The sequence below is a fragment of the Bubalus bubalis genome, chromosome X (genome assembly GCF_019923935.1).
Source record: "Bubalus bubalis isolate 160015118507 breed Murrah chromosome X, NDDB_SH_1, whole genome shotgun sequence".
Taxonomy (NCBI): domain Eukaryota; kingdom Metazoa; phylum Chordata; class Mammalia; order Artiodactyla; family Bovidae; genus Bubalus; species Bubalus bubalis.
In genome coordinates this window covers 104,817,771-104,837,876 of record NC_059181.1, presented here as the reverse complement: position 1 = coordinate 104,837,876, position 20,106 = coordinate 104,817,771, and the positions used below count along the sequence as shown (strand labels likewise).

General features: G+C 53.0%; 1 protein-coding gene across 2 annotated transcripts; it reads right to left on the bottom strand.

The window, feature by feature from the left end:
• Positions 1 to 811: 811 nt before the first annotated feature.
• On the bottom strand, positions 812 to 11,683 carry MECP2 (methyl-CpG binding protein 2). Of its 2 annotated transcripts, XM_044937530.2 has the most exons (3): positions 11,333 to 11,420; positions 10,196 to 10,250; positions 812 to 10,086 (listed from the first exon to the last, which is right to left on the bottom strand). In XM_044937530.2, the coding sequence occupies exon 3, from the start codon at positions 9,956 to 9,958 to the stop codon at positions 9,167 to 9,169; it is 792 nt and encodes a 263-aa protein (XP_044793465.1). In that variant the 5' UTR covers positions 9,959 to 10,086; positions 10,196 to 10,250; positions 11,333 to 11,420; the 3' UTR covers positions 812 to 9,166. The 2 variants fall into 2 exon arrangements, with proteins under 2 accessions (XP_044793465.1, XP_025132170.2); XM_025276385.3 differs by having other exon boundaries at positions 812 to 10,250; positions 11,333 to 11,683.
• Positions 11,684 to 20,106: the final 8,423 nt, after the last annotated feature.

The following is a 20,106-nucleotide window of genomic DNA, read 5'->3' as shown; positions in this document are numbered from 1 at the left end:
AGCTCCCGGGACAGCCCTGGCACCTCAGGGATGCTCAGGATACACACACGCCATGAATGTCAACCCTCTGTTTTACCATTTAAGGCCAGGATGTTCGAGTGCACCTCCAAGTAGCTGTGTTCACATACATGTACCTGTGATGCTGAACTCGGAGCAGTTCTTTTCACCTCCAAGCCATCGGCAGCCTGATGAAAGACAGCTGTAGGGGAACCATGAGCTCCCAAGAGCACTCCACCTCATCGGAAGCCGGTGGGGCGGGGGCAGCGTGTCCTCTGAGCTGGGAGCAGGTCAGCAGAGACCTTGGAAGGGTCTCAGGCGGGAGGCACTGGAGGAGTCAGAGCTAGGGGGTTTCCAAAAGCCCCTCAGCCCATCAGGGATAGCCAGGATGCTGCCCTGCAGAAGGCCCTGCCAGCTCAGAGCTCCCCTCTGGGCAGGCGGACCCCAAGGCAGGCCGGTGCAGGGTGCTGGCCAGTGCCCTGTCCTCCCCAGGGCGCCCAGAAAGCGGCTGGCTTCTGTGTGTTCCCAGAAAGTGCCCCACCTTGCTGTCCTGGGAGCTGTCTTGATAATGAAAGCCCAGACCTGGAGTCACTTTCACAGAGAGATTTATCGAGAATGCTAACAGCACAGGATACAGTACTTCCCAACAAAAGGTGCGAACGCATCACTTAGAAAGGCATGCTGAGTATTCTTGGCTTTCACACGTATTAAAAAACTTACAAAAATAAAATAAAACTGCGTGCTGCCCATCTTTTCAAATAGTAAAAGAACCTTATGAAAAAATCACTTGGTTTTACAACAAAAGACACAAACGGACATTTTTATGTAAATTTATAAGGCAAACTCTTTATATAATAAATAGGTTACAGGGATTCAGTGGGGGTGTTTTTGAAACGTATACAGGTACATTCAGACAGGTTTACTGAAATGGTACAAATTTCCTTAATAAATTGCCTTTTGTTTTTAAATATATCAGTGCTTTCAGTCATTTGGCTATACACAAAGAACCTTTTTTTGAACACTACAAAAAAGCAATCAATATTTTTTGTTTTTAAAACGACCTACTTAAGTTTTCTAAAGTAATTGTCCCAAAACACAAAAACTGAAGGTGAATGCGATAGAGGGCTTTTGGAGATCATCTCCAGCCAAGTCTGTCCTGGGTGACTCCCCGCACCCCACACACACTTTTCCAGCCCTTTTCCTCCTGGGCTGGAGCCAGCTCCCTCTGCACAGGGTGACCAGGGTCCCTGCGACTCAGGAGGGGGCGGTAACCCTGCTTGGTTCTTCTCGCTCCTAAGCCCCATTCCCAAATGGTCAGCACTGTCCTCGAAGAGGGGGCGACCCCGGGTGCTAAGGGAGCACATGGCCACCCCTGTTTCGTCAGTCCTCAATAGTGTCTGGGAGGTAACGGCTACTCAAAGAGGATCGAGTTTTGCCATGAAACGAGAAGGGGGGTGGTTTCTCACATCCAAATTTTGCTGGGGATCAGATGACAGCCAAGGGCATGCACCACCCCCCGACCCCACCATCATCTCCTCGTCCAGGAAAGTGGGGAATCCAGAGGTTATGTTAGTGTCGTGCACTGTGGGGCGGGGTGGATTTGATGATGGTATCCTGAACGGTAATGCCCCCCCGGATTGTAATGCCCTGTCCACACACGCCTGACCTGTGGCCACAGTGGAGGTCTCCAAGGAGATGCCCACCCTCTGGCCGAGCCTTGCCCCGCAGGCCCACCCTGACCTTCTCCCACCGAGGTGTGGCTGGCTCCCCTTGCAGGAACGTCAACCTTGTCTGTCCTTAAAAAAATAAACTTGATGCTACTAATCTGGGAGTGGACCAAAACCTGGTTTTGCTCTGACTTCACAAATGGCAGCACGTCAGCTATTTACTTTGTCAGCTATAGGTGTCACTTCTTTGGGTGGCTTCTGGCTGATCTGGGCAGGGGGTCCTGTCTTTGGCTCTCCCCCTCCTGGGGCAAGAGGACAGCCCCTCTCCTTCTGGTTACCATCCCCTCCCTCCAAATTCTTTTGTTGGTAAAGAAAAGGTGTCTAGAAGCATTTGTCTCTGGAACAATTACTTTAAACATGGTTACAATACAGACTTCAGTTCAAACACAGAAGAGATTTACTTCGCAAAATTCCCTTCACCCACCGAAAATTACACAAATAGAAGCCTCAACACCACAGTTAAGAGGACCAGTAGAGAGAAGCTCATGTTTGGAACACAAAAGGAGAACTCAAAACCAAACCAAACCCAAACAGAAACAACCCCAGAGAGACGAGGGGAGGGTGGAGGAGGGGAGGAGCGCAAACACAGCACACGGTACAGTGTCCGGGTACAGGAGCCCCGTGCGAGGAGAGGGCTCAGCACACCGAGTAACAGTCCTGATGATATTTGGTCATATATTCATCAACTACTGACTCTGGAGCGGCTGTTATTGAAGCAGTGACAATTTAAACGGAAAAGGAGGCCTTGGGAGCAAGGGAAGGAGCAGGTTTTGAGTTCTGCAAGCCTTTGCCATGCCACCGTCCAGCAACCCAGGAACAGTGCACTGGGTGGGCCCTGCTGCCTGGGGCAGGCCAGGTGAGAGGTCACCGGCTGAGGCTAATTCGGTGCCACCTTCAGATCTCGGGCAGAACTGGACACGCGCCAACACCCATCTGCAAGAGGCTGGACAGCAGTGGTCGCAGCGGCTTCCTCTGCCCCCCTGGCCCAGGCTGGGTAGGAGAAGAGGCAGGAACCCACCACTAATACTGACCTGAAGGTGGGGCCCAGCCCCCAGGCCCAGGTCCTCCCAGGGGCCTGAGGGGTGCCTGGCCACCTGAAGGGCCTCTAAGGGTTTCTTTTGGACGTAGGCCTCAGAAGTAATAATGCGGGGAGGGAAGCTTTTGGCCCTGGTGATTATAATGCTCTCTGCTTTGGAAGAACAAGTTTCTGGATATTATTCTTATTTTTTTTTGGTGTTTTTACTTACTTAAAAAATGATCAAAAAGAACTTACGGCTAAACTCTCTAGCAGATATTGCTCAGTAAGAATTACAAAAGCAAATGCAATTACTCGTAGGATTGGGGGGGGGGAGAGGAAGGAACGTTTCTGGAGTCTTCGCTACCTCCTGGAGGGGACCCGCTGGACCGCACGTGTGGTTCTGGGGTCCCTGATGTTCTACCTGGTACGGCTCACACTTTCTGAATTGAGACACAGCCTTACGTCTCCCCTGTGGCCCCCAGACTTGGCAGAGACGGGCCCTACCAGTGGGGAGGCTTGCTGCCTGTCTGCACACCATCACTCTGGGTCACTGGAGGGTGTCGGGGGGGCAGGTCACCCCCATGAATGCCAGCTGCCCCACCCAGAGGTCAAAGGGGACCAGGCAGTGCCAACTACATTCTGGGCTTCGCCAGAGCCAGGGAGCACGCTTGCATCCACCCACTGAAACGAACTGTCCTGCCTACACCAGCGCCCTGGGGCCCCCCTCACAAGCTTGGGAGAAACAGTGCGAAACCCAGGAGCTGCCTCCTTCGCTCGGCACTGGGAAGCCCTTGAAAGAAGCGAGGAAAGACCACGGTTCTGCTTGGACACGAGTGACCAGCAGACGGATTTGTCAGGTTTTTTTTTGTTGTTTGTTTTCTTCATTTGTGTTTTTTTTTTTCTTTTTTTTTTTGGTTTTTTAAAATTTCCCCTTGTCCTATGCTATGGTTATCAGAAATATTGTAATTAAGCAACAGGTATAATTTTAACAGGTCTTTGTGTGTGTGTGTGTGTGTGTGTGTGTATGTGTGTGTGTGGAGCCACAAGCAAAATGAGTTTATAACTGTGCAATATACAGATATATATATATAAAAATTCAACTGCTTTGTGTGTCTAGTCAGTGTATTTAAATAAAAGGGACAGGAGAGGGAAAAGCAAAACTAAAGAGCAAAACAAAAGCCCAGGACAGAAAAGACCAAGCAGGTCTATGCATATAGTCTAGAAGATACTAGATATAATCCGGGTCACCAGGAAGAACAGCTTTGTCACTTGACACACAGACACTGTGGGGAGAGGGACTACCAGTGGGCAGGAGCCAAATCTCGTGGCCTTTTCCTCTCACCGCTGAGCAGGACTCAAGGAGACAGGTGACCGAGGGGGTGGCGGCAGAACCAAGGCAAGTTTCCCCAATATTTGGAAACCCCCAGCTGAAGCCCCTTCCATGAGGGTTCTCTCCCCTGCCCTCCCTTGGCCCCAGGCCCCAAGGAGCGCAGAGCCAGGGACTGTCCTCAGGGGCAGGCCACACCACAGGCAGACGCTGTGGAGGAGACATCACTTTCTCCTGCTTAGTGGCCTGGGGCCTAATTCAAACCAATTCTTCCTGACACCTCGGCATTTGGGGTAGGCTCGCTGGAGATGACAGAGGAAGAACAGGTGAAGTCAGGTAGCGAGGAGGTTGCGTGCCTTCACAATTCTCTGCTGAGCGCCCCCCTTTCCCACCTGGAGCTGGGCTGCTGTAGCTTCGAGACAGGCAGGTCTCCCTGCAGGGACCGCTACCCGAGAGCCAGAGAAAGAGACAGAGAGATAGACTCTCCAGTGCCCCAAGGGCTCCAAGGCACAGACCCAGCAGTTTCAGGCTGGATTCCCCTTCACCTGCAGCGCTGGCCACACAGCAGGCCAGGCTCCAAGTCCTCTTAGATCAGCCTTTTTTTTGGCAAAAGCTTGCTCTTATTCACTCAGAAACATCAGGATGTAGTTTCTTGCTCAAGGTTTCCTAGGTCTTCCTTCTGCAATGTTGACAAGGGGCTTCAGTGTTCCCTTTTTTTCCCCTTGAACATGGAACTTTAGACCCTGGGTGAGGCAGTATCCTAGCGAGCTCTAATAATTCCGCTATGTTTTCTAAAGATTGATACAGATTCAAAAAGAGAAAGAAGCAAAAACACTCAACAAACCCCTCCAGTAGAGCAGAGTGCTGAGATGGGGCCCTTGCAGAGAGCAACTGAGAGCCGGAACACGTGGCGGGGCTGTCGGGCTCGAGAGCGGGGATTCCACTACGAGCCTGGCAACACGCCTGTGCCCCTGGCCCTCCCCAGGCACTGGCCAGTACTCAGGGGGTCAGTAGGCTGATGCCCACAGGGCTCTAGAGAGAACTCACTTCCCCAAGGTCTGGATGGTCTGGGCCACCCACACAGGCAACTCACATCAGAAAAACAATCTGGGGCCATGACCCCGCTAGAGATGGCTGCGCTGAGCTAGGGCTGATGCCTGTGACCTCCCCTGGCCTTGTTGGGCCTGGTAGGAACACTCTGGAGAGGAGGCACAGAGCTCAACTGCCAGGCTCCACGAGATCCAGGCTGCCATACCTGGTGGCTTCCCTTTACACCCTCTGTTCCCTCCTGGGCTCACGCTGCTTGTTAGAAGTTACTTCAAATCCAGAGATCCTGTCAGCTAAGGAAACTGCTCTCCCACCAAAGATAGCAGCGTGCTTGTGGCTATTAAGTACCCTCCTTCATGATGGCTGTCACGGCAATGACAGGCAGGGAGGCAGGTGACAACCTGGTGCTGTTCCATGTCCCACCGCCACTGCTCGTGGCCTCTAGGCTGGCATACCACCACTGAGCAGACTGCTGCTAGCAATGGCATGGGGGCTCAGGAGAGAAGTCAGGTGCTGGCTGTGGCCGGCATGCCCAGGCCACCACTGTGGCTTCCACTGTCCAGGGAGCTGAGGGGAGTGGTGGGGAGGAGCAGGGCATTTCTGGGGGGGTCTCTTGTGCCTTTCTATAGGGACTACGGTGCAGAAGGGACATGTGCTGGACCTTGCTGTGGCCCAGGGGCCACACCTCACTGTGGTGTCAATGCCAGCAATGACACGGGTTAGGACAGCCAAGTGACAGGCACGGGGCAGGGAGACCCAATGTGACCGACCTAGCCCCTTGGGTATCTGAAAGCTGTCTTATCAATTCCTGCCTTCTGGACACAGTCCGTAAGGGATACCCCCTGAATCTTCGCGGTGTTCAAGTACACACAGAATCAACATCACACTCCCCAACTGGGCCGGACACAGCTGGTGAGGAATTCCAAGGCTAGGCCTGCCCTCCAACCTTCTGTCCACCTGTCTCCAGGACAGATGTGGTACAGGACCTTCAGCGCCCCTGCCCAAAGGTGACTCGCTCATAATGCCTGTATCTGGGGGAGAGGGAATGTGGATCAAAGGGGGAGAAAACCCTAAGGTGCCACCTATAGCCTTGAAACTCTAGAGGCGGGAGCTGCGGAGCAAGGGGCCTGCAGGTCAGGCTGGGCAGAAAGGAAACGCCACTTGAGATTCGGTGTTCTCGACCACCACATCGGTCAGCCCCAAAATCAACTGTTACAGGTCAAAGTGGGGCATGGCAGGCCCAGCTCTCCTTGGCCCAGGACCAGATGATGCCAAGCTGCTGGAGAGGTCAGCTTTGGAGACTGGTTCCAGGAGCCATGTTTTATGGATTTGGTTTAATTAATGCCTCAAAACCTGACCCAGGAAACCAGATGGCACCTCCATGACAAATGGGCTGGAGAGCGGGCTCATGTGGACAGGGGTCCTCTGAGAGTGCCAGGAGCCTTTTGTCCTTGGAGAAAGAGGGACCCCAACGAACACGCCCCCTCTTCCAACTCCCATCCCTTCCTGGGGGAGGACTCAGAAGTGAAGCCCAGCAGGTGGACAGCAGAGTGGGTTTGGTTGGGGGACTTGCTTTTGCAGCATCAAGAAATGGATACAAAAATGCTAGAAAGGGCAGCTACAACTCCACAAACAAAACAGGGCAAACTCCCTTGCTTTTAACCGTTCTGGGAGAGAGAGACACGGTTTCGTTTTTTTTTCTGAAGCTACTGATTGGAACTGTCAACTAGGGGTCCTGATCACTAAAGGACTGGCAAGGAAGTGCTAGATGGTTTCTAAGATGTTTCACTCCTTCATGGTTACACTGCAGTGAGGAAAGCTGGGGGATAGTAACTGAAATACACGAGACAACACGCACTTGACAGTTCATGGCAGCAGCTCACGTGGGACGTGCTTGTGGGTGTTTCTGGAAGCATAAGACTGCTGTCTCGTTTGCTACTTTGATAAGGTACTTCTCAGTTGGACAGATTTAGATATAAGAGACATCTCTGTAAACACAGAAAAGGATATACCAATATGATGAAGATATGCAGCTAAATAAGGACTTCCTGAACAGAGGGTAAAAGCACGGGGTCTCGAACTGAAACTGACAAATGAACACCCCGCAACAAGCCCAAGCCTTGACAGCCCAACACCACAGCCCCTGGTGCTGATGGGGAAAAGTGTGAAGTACCAACCCCCCCCCCCCACCAGCCACCAAGCAAAGGCCACACAGGGCCCAGCAGAGGAGAACTACTGCTCAGAGGAGTGGCAGGGGGTATCTGCACTCATTTTGCCTGCTGCCTGGCCTGACTAACCCACCCTAGCCGGGTCCTGCACAGGCCAAGGTCAGGGCTTGGCCACTCCGTGACACTGGCAGGCCACAGCGGGTCTCTGTGCTGCCCTTGGCTCTGCAATCCCAATCTCGGTCCACTTCTCCTACCCACTGCCATTGAGTGGGAAGGCTGAGGAGACCTGGGATCCAGGGTCTGACCGAAGGAGGGGACTCCTGGGAGAGCAAGATCTTGCCTCTCCCATGCCCCTCAGAGAGGCTGGGGTACTAGAGCTGGGTGGATTCAGCGGAGTCTGGGGCTTCCTCAGGGCTCAGAAATGGTTGGCAGGGGGAGCTGGGGTGGACGGCGGGAAGGCCAAGGGTCGGGGGAGTTCTGGGGGCCTGAGCTGACCAGTGTCGGCTCGAAGTATGGTCGGGCACTGCGGCTGCCTGGAACAGAAGGGAGCAGTGAGGACAAGGGAGGAAGGGGAGAAATGAAAAGGCTGAAATGAAAGGAGACAGAAACCAAAGGAGAGGAGAGAAACCAATCAGGAAGTCCTTATAAATTGCAGCAAACACTTAGAGTTTCGGAGCTTCGTGGGAACCCTATGTGCTGAGCCCACTTGAAAACAAGCGCAGGTATATACAGATCCAGGTAGTTGTCAACACCGTCACGTCTAGTGGCCTGAGGGACAAAGGGTCGCCAAGTCAAGCCCGCTAGGTTGCTCGCAGAGCAGGTTTGTTTTGAAGTGGGAACATGAAGACTCAATAGTGCAAATAGTTCTAAGCTGTCCCTAAAGGAGTTGAGAATTGGAAAAGTTTTGGAAGAATATTTCCTCTGCCTTCCCCCTGGCCCCCGGCCCCATCTACTAAGGCTCGAACTAGTGGCCACAACTGCTCTGAGCAGCTAGGGATGCCTTCCGCCTGGCCTGCGGCACTCCGCTGGCTGCAGCCTGGGCCAGCCTGCTGGGGCCTTGGCCCATGGCCTTGGTGGCCCCTGTCTAGTGCTACCCGCTGGAGGCCGGCCCTGGGCCAATGTCGCCTCTGGCGCAGGCCAGTCGACACCCGGGGGGCTCAAAGGATGCCTCCCTCCTAGCTGGGCCAGAACCGGGGCCGATAGGTGCTATGTCCCCATCCTGTGAAATGTCCTGGTCGATTTGGGGTTGGGGGTGGTGGGAAGCCGTCTGTGTGCCCCCATGTGTGGGATCACACGGGCTGGAGCCACTGGCCGTCTCCACCATCTCTAAAGGATCCAACTGTCTCTCTTGCCTCGGACCTCCTGGTCCCGACGTGGGTGGGCATAAGGGGGACTGGAGGGTGGGGTGGTGGAGCTCGAGGCTGGGCGGGGTGTGGGGGGAGAGGAGAGCTGAGACTGGGGTACCGATGGCCCCCAAACCAGGAGTGTCTTCTCAAGTGCTCTCTGTCCCTAGTGACCACGTGGGGGGGACTGGGTGGGAGGGAGGTGCAGGCACACCCTAAGAAGCCTGGGCAACAGCTTGTCTGGTCAGTAGTATCTGCAGCAAGCCTTGTTGAAGGAGCCTAGTTTAGAAAAGTGCAAAGCTACTTCTGGCCCTGGTTAGGTCTTCAACCTGACTGTGCTTGTCGATAAGAAAAAAACATCCCCAATGCTCCAACTACTCCCACCCTGAAGCCACGAAACTCTAAGTTTACTGAAAGAAAAAAAAATATTTTTTATTTCAGTTAATCGGGAAGCTTTGTCAGAGCCCTACCCATAAGGAGAAGAGACAACAGCTGCCTTTATTCTTGTTGGTTTGCTTTGCAATCCGCTCTGCGTAAAGTCAGCTAACTCTCTCGGTCACGGGCGTCCGGCTGTCCACAGGCTCCTCTCTGTTTGGCCTTGGCATGGAGGATGAGACAATGTCTTTGCGCTCTCCCTCCCCTCGGTGTTTGTACTTTTCTGTGGCCGGGGCCGCGGTGGCGAGCGTGGGCTGAGTCTTAGCAGGCTCCTTGGGGCAGCCATCGCTCTCCAGCGAGCCTGCTCTCGGCATCTTCTCCTCTTTGCAGACGCTGCTGCTCAAGTCCTGGGGCTCAGGGGGGCTGGCAGGGTCCTCGGAGCTCTGGGGCTCGGGCGGGGGTGGGGGCGGGGGCAGGAGCAGCGGCGCGGGGGCCTTCGGGGGCTCCACATGGTGGTGGTGGTGGTGGTGCTCCTTCTTGGGGGGCGAGGAGGCGCTGCCGCTGCGCCCCTTGGGACTGCTCTCCTTGCTTTTCCGCCCTGGGCTCTTGCAGGTCTTCAGTCCCTTCCCGCTCTTCTCGCCGAGCGTGGACACCAGCAGGGGCTTGACTACCTCCTTCACCTCAATGCTCACCGTCTCCCGGGTCTTGCGCTTCTTGATGGGCAGCACGGTCTCCTGAACGGACCGGATTGATGACTCCTTCACGGCTTTCTTTTTGGCTTCGGCAGCGGCGGCAGCAACCACACTGCCCGGCTTTCGGCCTCGTTTCTTGGGAATGGCCTGGGGGTCGGCCTCCGCTTTTCGCTTCCGGCCGGGGCGCTTGATGACCATGACCTGGGCTGAGGTGGTGGCCCCACCCCCTTCTGCCTTGCTGCCCGGCGCAGCTTGGAAAGGCATCTTGACGAGTAGCTTTCCAGGACTTTTCTCCAGAACCCTTTTCACCTGCACACCCTCTGACGCGGCTGCCTTGGGTCTTGTGGTGCCACTCCCTTTGGGGCGTCCCCGACCTCTGCCAGTTCCTGGAGCTTTGGGAGATTTGGGCTTCTTAGGTGGTTTCTGTTCTCGCCGGGAGGGGCTCCCTCTCCCGGTTACCGTGAAGTCAAAATCATTAGGGTCCAGGGAGGTGTCGCCTACCTTTTCGAAGTACGCAATCAACTCCACTTTAGAGCGAAAGGCTTTTCCCTGGGGACTGTGGGAACAAGCGGAGACACACAAAGAATGGTTAGAAGCTTCCAGAGCAATGCTGGAGGTGGGGCACAGGAGAAGGTGGGTGGTGAACCCTCTGACAGGAGGTGTTCTGCAACTGACATGCCCGATGATACAGCTCACCAAGAGGGACATTTAAGAGAAGCTGAGATGAGCTAAAACTAGGGAGCTGTGGTCCCACTTATACAGGAAGCAACTGGGTCTCCCAACAGCCATAGATGCCCATGTGGCCTGCTGTTACCTGGATGCCCCTGGGAGTTTCACTCCTCAGCCCCCCAAAGGGGTCTGGCCCAGGGACCCTGTCTACCTGCCAGACTGAACTCTCCAGGAATCAGTTTCCTCATTCGCCAGCAGGATGATGCTTTGCTCACCTTTATGTGAGTTACTGGAATTAAATGAGACTGTCTACGAGTGACTTTTCAAAACGGCTAACCTGTCTGGAATCATCTAAGGGGAACAAGTGAAATGAACGTAGTCACACTCATCCTCTAAAGATCTGGCTAGGAAGTGACTCTGTTTTAACAGATAACACCTGACCACCAGCCCACAGCTGGACAAAGGCCAGAGGGACAGTGGGAAAGGCACTCTGAGCCCATCTGGGGCTCTCTCTAGGCTGTATCGGACAGCCCCCCCTTTCCCAGCACGTCTCACACAACAGACTGAACCCTATGAATTCGTATTTCTCAGGGCTCATGAAGTATTGGCACAGAAGGACTCTCCCACAAAGAGGTTCCCAGGCTCTGAGGACAGCCCCTCTGCTGGCAACTCTGCATCCCCAGTGCTATTCCTCCTCCAGACAAGGCCCTGATGGACATCTCCCTCAGGGCAGTGACCTCCCCAGGAGGCCATTCCAAGCATACCTGATCTCACCCACCAGCAGTGGTCACTACTGAAGACCCGACCGGAAGTGGGGTTATGCACACACACTTTCTTGATCCATGAGCCGCAAGGAGCTAACACTCCAAGGGGTCCCCATCAGTTTCTTAGCGATGGTCCCTGACTCCCCCACCCCCTGCCACCACTAGCCTTCCTTGCTCTGGAGAGACAGGAATCACCCTTACTTACTTGATCAAGTACACATCATACTTCCCAGCGGAGCGGCCAGATTTCCTTTGCTTAAGCTTTCGGGTCCAACCTTCCGGCAGAGTGGGGTCATCGTACATGGGGCCCCGATCACGAATGATGGAGCGCCGCTGCTTGGGGGATGCAGAAGCTTCTGGCACGGCTGGGGCCGAGCCTGACCCTTCTGAGGTCTCTGCTTTGCCGGCCTCTGCTGGCTCGGCAGAGTGGTGGGCTGCTGGCTGCAGGGGCTCATGCTTGCCCTCTTTGTCTTCTTTCTTATCCTTCTTCACCTTTTTGAACTTCAAAGGTTTGTCCTTCAGGCCCTGGAGATCCTGCTCTTCAGACTTTTCTTCCCTGAGTGTTAAACAAGGATGTCAGTATCACAGGGAACAAACTGTGTGAAGAAAAAAGTGGGCGCTGGCAGGTCTGGGGTGCCCCAACACAGGCAGGGCCCCATGAGAGGGGCTGTCCTGCCAGCGTCTCCCAGATTGAAATGCCCTTCCCCTTCACAGATGACTTGAGAGCCCAGGGCTGCTGACAGTGATGGCCCGCAGCACCCTACCGACACTGTGGTCACCCTGAAGCCCATCCCTAGCAGGCCTGCCCAGATGGCTTCTCGGTGTTACAAGCTAGGGCCTCTGGGTTGGACGGATGATGAGAGGCTCTCTCACCTGCTGGAGAGGGACCTACTCACCAAAATAGAAGGGGCTCCTCTTCCCCAGGGCCTAGCGTGAGTGTTACTCTAAGCTTTTGTGTTTGGGGTTTTCTCAAACGGGTGTTCAATGAAAACCACACAGTACACCTTGGTGATGGGAAGAGCCTAACACTGCCACTGGGGACGTGGTGCTGAGTGCAGTGCTGAGGAAACACCTGCAGATTTGGAGTAAGCCACCCCAAGCCCAAATCATGATTTTTTTGCCATTTCCAAACATGGATCTGCACAAGTGACTTCAACATCCTGTGCCTCAGTCTCCTCATCTTGACAATGGGTACCAACACCCTAGACAGAGAAGAGTCACAAAGTCACTGTCTAAACAGTGGGATGGGGCAGCCAGACACTACTGCCCAGGGTTCTCATGTGAGAAGAGGAGCAGTTCCCTGCTGGGCGAGTCTTTCTCACCAGACTCTCCTGACAACGCGGGGCTTTGGCACTGGGACGTGCCTGATTCCAGGGCGGGCGCCTCCCCATTCCTCCATGCTGACAGACCAGCTCCTCCCCTACGTGTGGGTCCCACCCGGTAGAGCCCCCTCCTTATCTCCTTGGACAATGGTTACTGTGAGGCCCCAGACTCTGGGATTAGAGTCTGGCCATGCTGCTCTCGTGGCTGGGCCAACAGGGTGAAATCATCACCTGGGCCAGGGAGGCCCGGAAACCAGAACTGTGGGCTCAGAGCAGGTCACCTGCAAAGCCCTCTCTTAGAAGCTCACCCAGGAAAAGAGCCAGACTCATCTGTATTCCAGATCTCAGCCCCAGAGCCCCCGGGGCCCATGAGGCTCACAATAGCCCACCCCAAGTGACTTCCCTTGCTGGCCACGCCCTGGAGACCACCACCAAGGCACCATGGCCTGCCCTGGCCACAAGACTCGAATGACACAGCTCAGTCCCCAAAGGTGAGTTTGCACCAGGAACTCACAGGTCGGGCCTGGGGAGACGGGGCGTAGAAAGGGCACACCCCACCCTCCTACCTATCCTGGCTGTCTCCAGCAGAGTTCGAGGGTAAGCCCAGGCTTAGCTCTGTGTCGGAAACCCAGACAGTCCCGGGCCACAGCAAAACGTGGCCCTGATGGCCAAGTCTGGCTTCTTCAGAGCCCTCATGTGCGTTTGTGGATACTGTAACTACGGTGAGCTTCGGCATGAACCACGTGCCCCAGGAATGCCCCTTAGGTACCAGCAAGGGTGTCAATGCCGTCTAGGGCCAGCCCTTCTAGAAATCTACAAAGAAGACATACCCACAGAAACACAAAACAACATTGTGCATTTGAGCATGATGCTATTGGTGATAGCATTCTTTTTAGTGGCCCAAGACTGCGGCCAAGCCAGACAGGCACCGCCTGAGACCTACTGGGCCAACACTGACACGTGCACACCATGGAGAGCCAGGTAGCCTGAACCCCAGGGTGGGACCCCCAGGAAGGGGTCCATGGTAGGCCACCCTCCAGGGGAGAAACGGAGGACACTTTAGGAAGCAGAGAGCAGAAATGCACAGAACTAGTCCAGCACGGGGTAGGTGGGACTGAGGTGAGTAATGGCACAGGGCCAGAACTCGCCAGGTGTGTGGACCAGAATTTCATTTTCTGAATCACGTAAAAGTTGACATAACCAAAAAGAAAATCAAGACAGAAGGGAAGAGACTAGAACACACCTAGCATCCATGGAGGGGAAGGAGGCTGGCTCAGGTCCTAGGGCAGCCTGTGCTGGGGAAAGTGACGGTCCAAAAGCATGAACTGCTTAGATTTCAGAGAAGAAAAGAACCCGCTTGGCAATGTTGGGGGGAAAGGAGGGAAAGACAGAAAGTGAGGGAGGGTCTCAAGGGTCTTATGGGTAAGAAGGTTCTGGGCAGCAGGGAGGCCTCAAGCGGGGGCAGGTCATGGAGCCGTGTTGGGTTTGATTCTGGGTGTGACGGGATTCCTTCAGCTGCTATGTGGAGAGGGACCTGCGGGAGACCCCAGAGGGCAGCAGGTGGCCTGGGGGACTCTTAGGCCTGCTGGACTCCACACCACAGCAGCCCTGCAGAAGCATCACCTTGATGATCTGGGGCAGGGAATGGCAACTCCTCAGGGAGCGATGCCCAGGGCAGGGCAGACTGCTCCAGGGGCTCTTGAGGCACAGTCCCAGGTGAGGGTAGTGGGGACTCGGGACGTGACCAGGAGGTGGAGCAACACAGCTGGCCAGTGTGGGGACAAGTGCCACCAACTGAGGACAGGGAAACCTGGGCCAGCAGCAGGGTGGAGCGACAGCCAGCCCTGTGAGGAGGAACTGCAGGAGCAGCTAACACCGCATTATAAGCAGTCTCCACCTCAACACAAAGGAACAACTAAAAAGAAGCTCAAGGAGGGGAGGAGAGAATTCTTTGGCTACCAAGTGGGGAGACCCCTGTGCCCAGACTGCAACTTGGCCTACACGAATTGTGTGGGCTTTGAAAGATTTTTATTACAATCACATAGACATAACGTAAAACCTGCCCTTTCACCTAAGTGATCGATAAATGAGTTTTTAATAGCACCAAAGATGAGAATAAGACAGCCTTTAACTATCTATGATGTCCTGGCTCTTTCAAATTGAACTTACTTGAAGCCGCTATGAAAATATGGTGATTTTCAATGCTGTGGACTGATGGGCACAGAGGTGGTTTGGTACTTTGATTTTCTGACTGCTACTGAAATCAAATAAAAGCCCACAAAGAAGCCCAGAAGTCATTCTGCTGGGTGTGAAGTGGAGGCAAAAAGGGTGCCAAACAGGTAATCCAAGTGAGTTACCCCTGGCTCAGTTACCTGCTCGGTGGCAGGGTAACCTGAAGGAGGGAGGCCAGGCAAATACTCGAGGCCCCCCAGCAGGAGGTTACGGGGTTTGTTAAAACACAGTTTCAAAGAAACCAAACAGCCCTCTCTTCATCCCCCCTTTCGTCAGACTGTGTATCTCTGTGTGCATGCGCGCGCACACACACACTGCCCCGGAGAGGACCGTGAGAACTGAGTACCTAGTTCTTAAGTTAATCCATTTGAGACTTGCGGGTATCCACCTGATCAACTCTTCAGTGTTACAGGTCAAAAGAAAAGCAGAGATAACCAGACAAGGTCACCTGTCTGAGGTCACATCTGAGAGATGACACGTGCTCATCGATGGCCCTTGCCTGAAGCCAGCCTCAGTTCTGGGTGGGGACATCAGGGTAGAACCAGACTCACTCTCTAGGCTTCAAGCGCTCCCCGTTTGGGGAAGCGGATGAGGGGAGGCAGCCAAGGGTGACCCTGTCCGCTGTCCCAGGCACAGAGGAAGGCCAGACACAGCGGGTCTTCAGGGCTGACAACGAGTGCTCCAGGCAGGGCAGATCAGGTGGGCCTGGGTGACCCCAGCAACAGCTCTAACCTGCCACCAGTGGGACGCCCCTCCCTGGAGGAATGAATGAGTTGGGGTAAGCCCCGTGTGTCACCCTGGCTCTCGACTTCTGTGAGGCCTCTCCTGCTCCCCACAGCGCCCCAGAGAGCACACACGTCCTCTTTCCTGTCATCCCCTCCCTCAGGAACCGTGTCCAAGGGACGATGACACCCTCTGCCCATCAGCTTCAAGGAGGCAGCCAGGCCATGCCGACTATGGGTGCCTGGGCCCTGGGGTTGGCAGGAGAGGGTGCTGGAGTGGCCACTGAGGGCCCAGGAAAGCCGAGAGTGATGCCTATAGCGACGGAGAGTGTGTGGCCACAGAGGATGGTCATGCTGGGGGTGCAGGTCCACGGATCAGCTCCCTGCAGTGAGGCAGAGAGACCTGCAGAGACTCCTCTGGCTGAAACTACCAAAATTGCCGGACTGAACAACTTCCAGAAGATGCTATAGAAGACAGTGCTTACAAAGGTTGACCGATACTCACAAACTGGCCAGAGACTAAGGAATACGCAGGCTAAAAAGACCAGGAAGGGAGGGAGGGAGTCCTGTTTGGCGAGGACTCCAGCAGGCACCCCACGGCCGACCAGCAGAGGAGCCAGAGACAGGGAAAAGTGGTGACAGCAGCGTCTCCTGAGGCCTGAGGAAAGGCCTGGAAACAGAGGGGCATCCCACGTAGCAGCAGGCATGGACTCTTCATAATGGGCTGCAGCTTGGGCAGAAAAAGGGCCGGTGACTGAAGACATGGGCCACCCAGGAGCGCCATGCCAGCCTGGACTGGCTCACTCATCTGAAGGCAGCCGGGGAGGTGATGCTGAAGTCCTTGAGGGCTCCAACTGCCCCAAATGGATGCTTAGAGCAGAGTCAGCCTTCAGGCCTCAGGAGGGTGATGGCATGCCTGCTCGGGGCGCAGGGGCAGCATGTCTGCAGAGGCAGAGGTGATGGCAACATGACTGGAAACTCTGCTGCCCGACACCAAGATTTCAAAGCTGTTTCACCCAAGCTGTCTCACAATTAAAGAGGATGCTTTCACTTCATGTGAATATATTAAGAGAAAAGGCTGGAAACCTTGCAGAAGTGCCTTGTTTTAGTGGCTCAAAGCACTGCAACGTTTTCAATAGCATTATGCTCTAGATGGTATAGCTACAAGTGTGAAAGAAAGTGTTGACATGTTTCCCTGTGTTTAAAAAAAAAAAAATCACTGCCAAAGGCAGCCTTGCCCAGGACCCAGCTTTTAATATCAACAGAAAAACTAACCTGTGCAATGCAGGGAAGGAGGCACCAATGTGGGGGTCATGGCAAAAACCAGCCAGCTGATGTTGATGCCACTTGCAAATGCCAACAGAGCCTTCACTGAGCCCTGGTGCTTCTTTAACCACAATGGTTACTGGTTTTGTGAGCTCTGATTACCAAATCACACAGGTCTCTCATGGTCTACCCCGATCCAGTTTTTCCCATAACAACTTCTGTTTTTCAATGTGTGATTAGCAAAACACATGATTTGGGGAGGAAATGACGTATCACATTGAAGCAGTAAGACTACACAAATCTTAAACGTTCACAAAGACTGAGAGAAGGCTCTTGTGTAAATAAAATCATTTGCTAATTACGCTCGTGAAACAAAAAACATTAGATCAAATCCTTGCTTTGATCTAGCAAAGGAAAAAGAGTTGCAGGAATCTTGACTTCAGTCCAAATCACTGTATCCCAAGGGGTCTGATGGCGAGAACTGACTGTATTTTCCTAATGAAAGGAACCTCCAGTAATCATGCGGGAGGCAGCCTTGGGATGCAGTACCAGGCACTCTTTGGATCCAAGGCTCCTGTGAATTCCAGGGGTGTGATCACTGACATCTGGCACTTGCACTAATCAGACTATGGACACTCAGGTGGGACTACTCAACCCCCAAGGATTTCAGATTAAAGACAGAGAGACCACAAAACCAGGTGAAGGCTGCAGCTGAAAAGGTATTCTTCCCTTGAAGTGGAATCAGGCTCCCCCAGAGTGAGCTCTAGGACACTTCCAGAGCCCCAGTGACATCCTGACGTTTCCTAATTTCAGTCATGCTTGCATCAGGCCCATGTTGGGAGATGCGTGTCTCAGCACCTTTCATTTCCAGTCAGCCACCCCGTGGAGTCCGGTCAGGAGTCCAAGCATCACTACGAAGCCACGAACCGGAAGGATGAGGGGGTGGCTACTTCCCCATGTCAATAGTCTGGGACGTGAGGCGAGAACAGGCCTCCCAGCAGAGGCTGCTTCTGTCCCGAAGAGTCACTCCTTGGGGCTTCCAATTCTTTCTCCCTCCAGTACGAGCTGCAGCATCTCAGAATCCAGGAGGCTTCTCTGCATGAATCAAGGCAGCAGCACTGTGAGTCGCCAGCTTTGGCCCCTTTAAAGATCTGAGAGCAATCAAACTGGAACTGCAAGATGGTCTCAGGGGTCTCTGCAGAGCAGGAGGAGGGACGGGGTTCTGCTTGAAGGTTTCAACAGTGGAACCTAAAGTTTAGTGGCCCTGTTCTGAACTCAGTGTATTTTTTAATACCCCAGTTTTTAGAAGATGCAAGAAACTATGCTTTGAAAAGCTGTACAAAACACAGTTCATGCTGCCCAAAGACAGAACCCTCCCCAAATGAAGGCAGTCAGTGCCATACGGTAAGTCTCCTTGTCACAGCATGAAATCACCACATGTGGGAAAGATAAGCAAGTTTGAAAACACACTGCCACTGTGGAGAACAGTCAGGCAGTTAGTTCCTCAAAAAGGTAAACGTGGAGTTCCCACGTGACCCAGAGATTCCACTCCAAGGTATGGACCCTGGAGAGTTGAGAACAGGGACTCAAACAAGAGTCCATGGATGACGATGTTCCTAACAGCACACATCACAGCAGCCAGAAGGTCCCAAGAAGGACTTGGCGCTCTGACTGCCAAGAGCCAGAGTTCAATCCCTGATCAGGAAACAAAGAGTCCACAAGCCCCACGGTGGCCAAAACGGAAAAAAAAAAAAAAAGGAAACTCTTACACCTGGTACAGCATGGATGGATCGTGAACTGAAGATGTTAATTAATGCTAAGTGAAGTAAGCCAGACACAAAAGGACAAATATTATTAGATTTCATGTATATGAAATATCCAGAAATAGGAAAATCCTGAGATTGCAAGTAGGATATTCACTGCCAGGGGCCAGAGGTAGTAGGTAGTAGAGAATGACTCCTAACGGACACAGGGGTTTTTTTTGGGGGGGTGATACAAATATTCTGGAACTAGACAGAAGCAATGGTTGCACATTTGTTGCTGTCGTTCAGTCCCTAAGTCGTGCCTGACTCTTTGTGACCCCATGGACTGCAGCACGCCAGGCTCCTCTGTCCTCCACTATCTCCTAGAGTTTGCTCAAACTCTTGTCCATTGAGTAGGTGATGCTGTCTAACCATCTCATCCTCTGCTACCCCCTTTTCCTTCTGCCTTCAATCTTTCCCATTAGAATGCACAATACAAATGTACTAAATGCCACTGCACCCTTTAAATGGGTGAATGTCATGATATGTGAATTCGACCTTAATTTTTGTAAATTAAATTTTATCACTAAAATGATAGCCAACTTCACCAGTTACCCTAAATCATTACGGTAGGTTTTCCAATGCTCTGCCAAGTAGCTCTGCTGTCCCATTCAAGAGAAAGAGGTGAGTGTGGGGACCTATGGGGACACATGGTGGACTGGAACACGCTGACCCAAAATGAAATCTCCGAAGCCCAGAACATGGTAACCATGACAGAAAGGAATTTAGTCCAAGAAGTTTAATGACTAGGCATGTAGCCAAGTTGAAGGTTGTTGGCTAAATATTCTGAGAGCGTTTGATCAATTTTTTTTTAATTGTGGTAAAACCCATGATACAAAATTTACCATTAGCAGCACTTAGTACATTCACAATGTTGTGCAAGCATCACCACTATTTAGTTTCGGAACATTTTGTCACCCCCCCGGAGGAAACCTCACATCCACTAAGCAGGTACTTCCTCAGAGCCCCTTACTCCCAAGCCCCTGGCAACCACTAATCTCCTTTATGTCTCTACGGATCTGCTTGGACCTTTCATATAAATAGAATCATACAATATATGGCTTTCTGTGACAGGCTCCTTTCACTCAGCATAATGTGTTCAGGGTTCTTCCATGTTGTAGCATGTATTAGAACTTCTTCCCTTTTTATGCTGAGTAACATTCCACTGTATAGACACACCATGCTGTGTTCATCCATTCATCTGTTGATAGACATCTGGGTTGCTTCTACCTTTTAGCTGCTGTGGATATTTGTGCACAAGTTTTTGCACAGGTGTATATTTTCGATTCTCTTTCGATTCCACTCTATACCTAGAGTGGAATTTCTGGGTCACACGGGCATTCCACGTGTAACCTTTTGAGGAAACGTCAGGCTGTCTTTCTTCCATGTGGCTTCCTCTAGGGGTGATGAAAATGTTCTAGAACTCCACAGGAATAAAGCAGGGTGGCAGAAATGGCTTCTACTCTGGAATGCCCAGCGGGGAGGGGCAAACTTTGAACACAGTTGTCACAACCAGGACACTGGGAGTGGGGAGGAGTGTTTCATGTCACCCCCTCATTCACTCCGTAGCAGACGCTCCAGCAACAAGACATGCTTTCTACCTGCATCTGTTTCTTCTCTTTCTCCCAATACAAA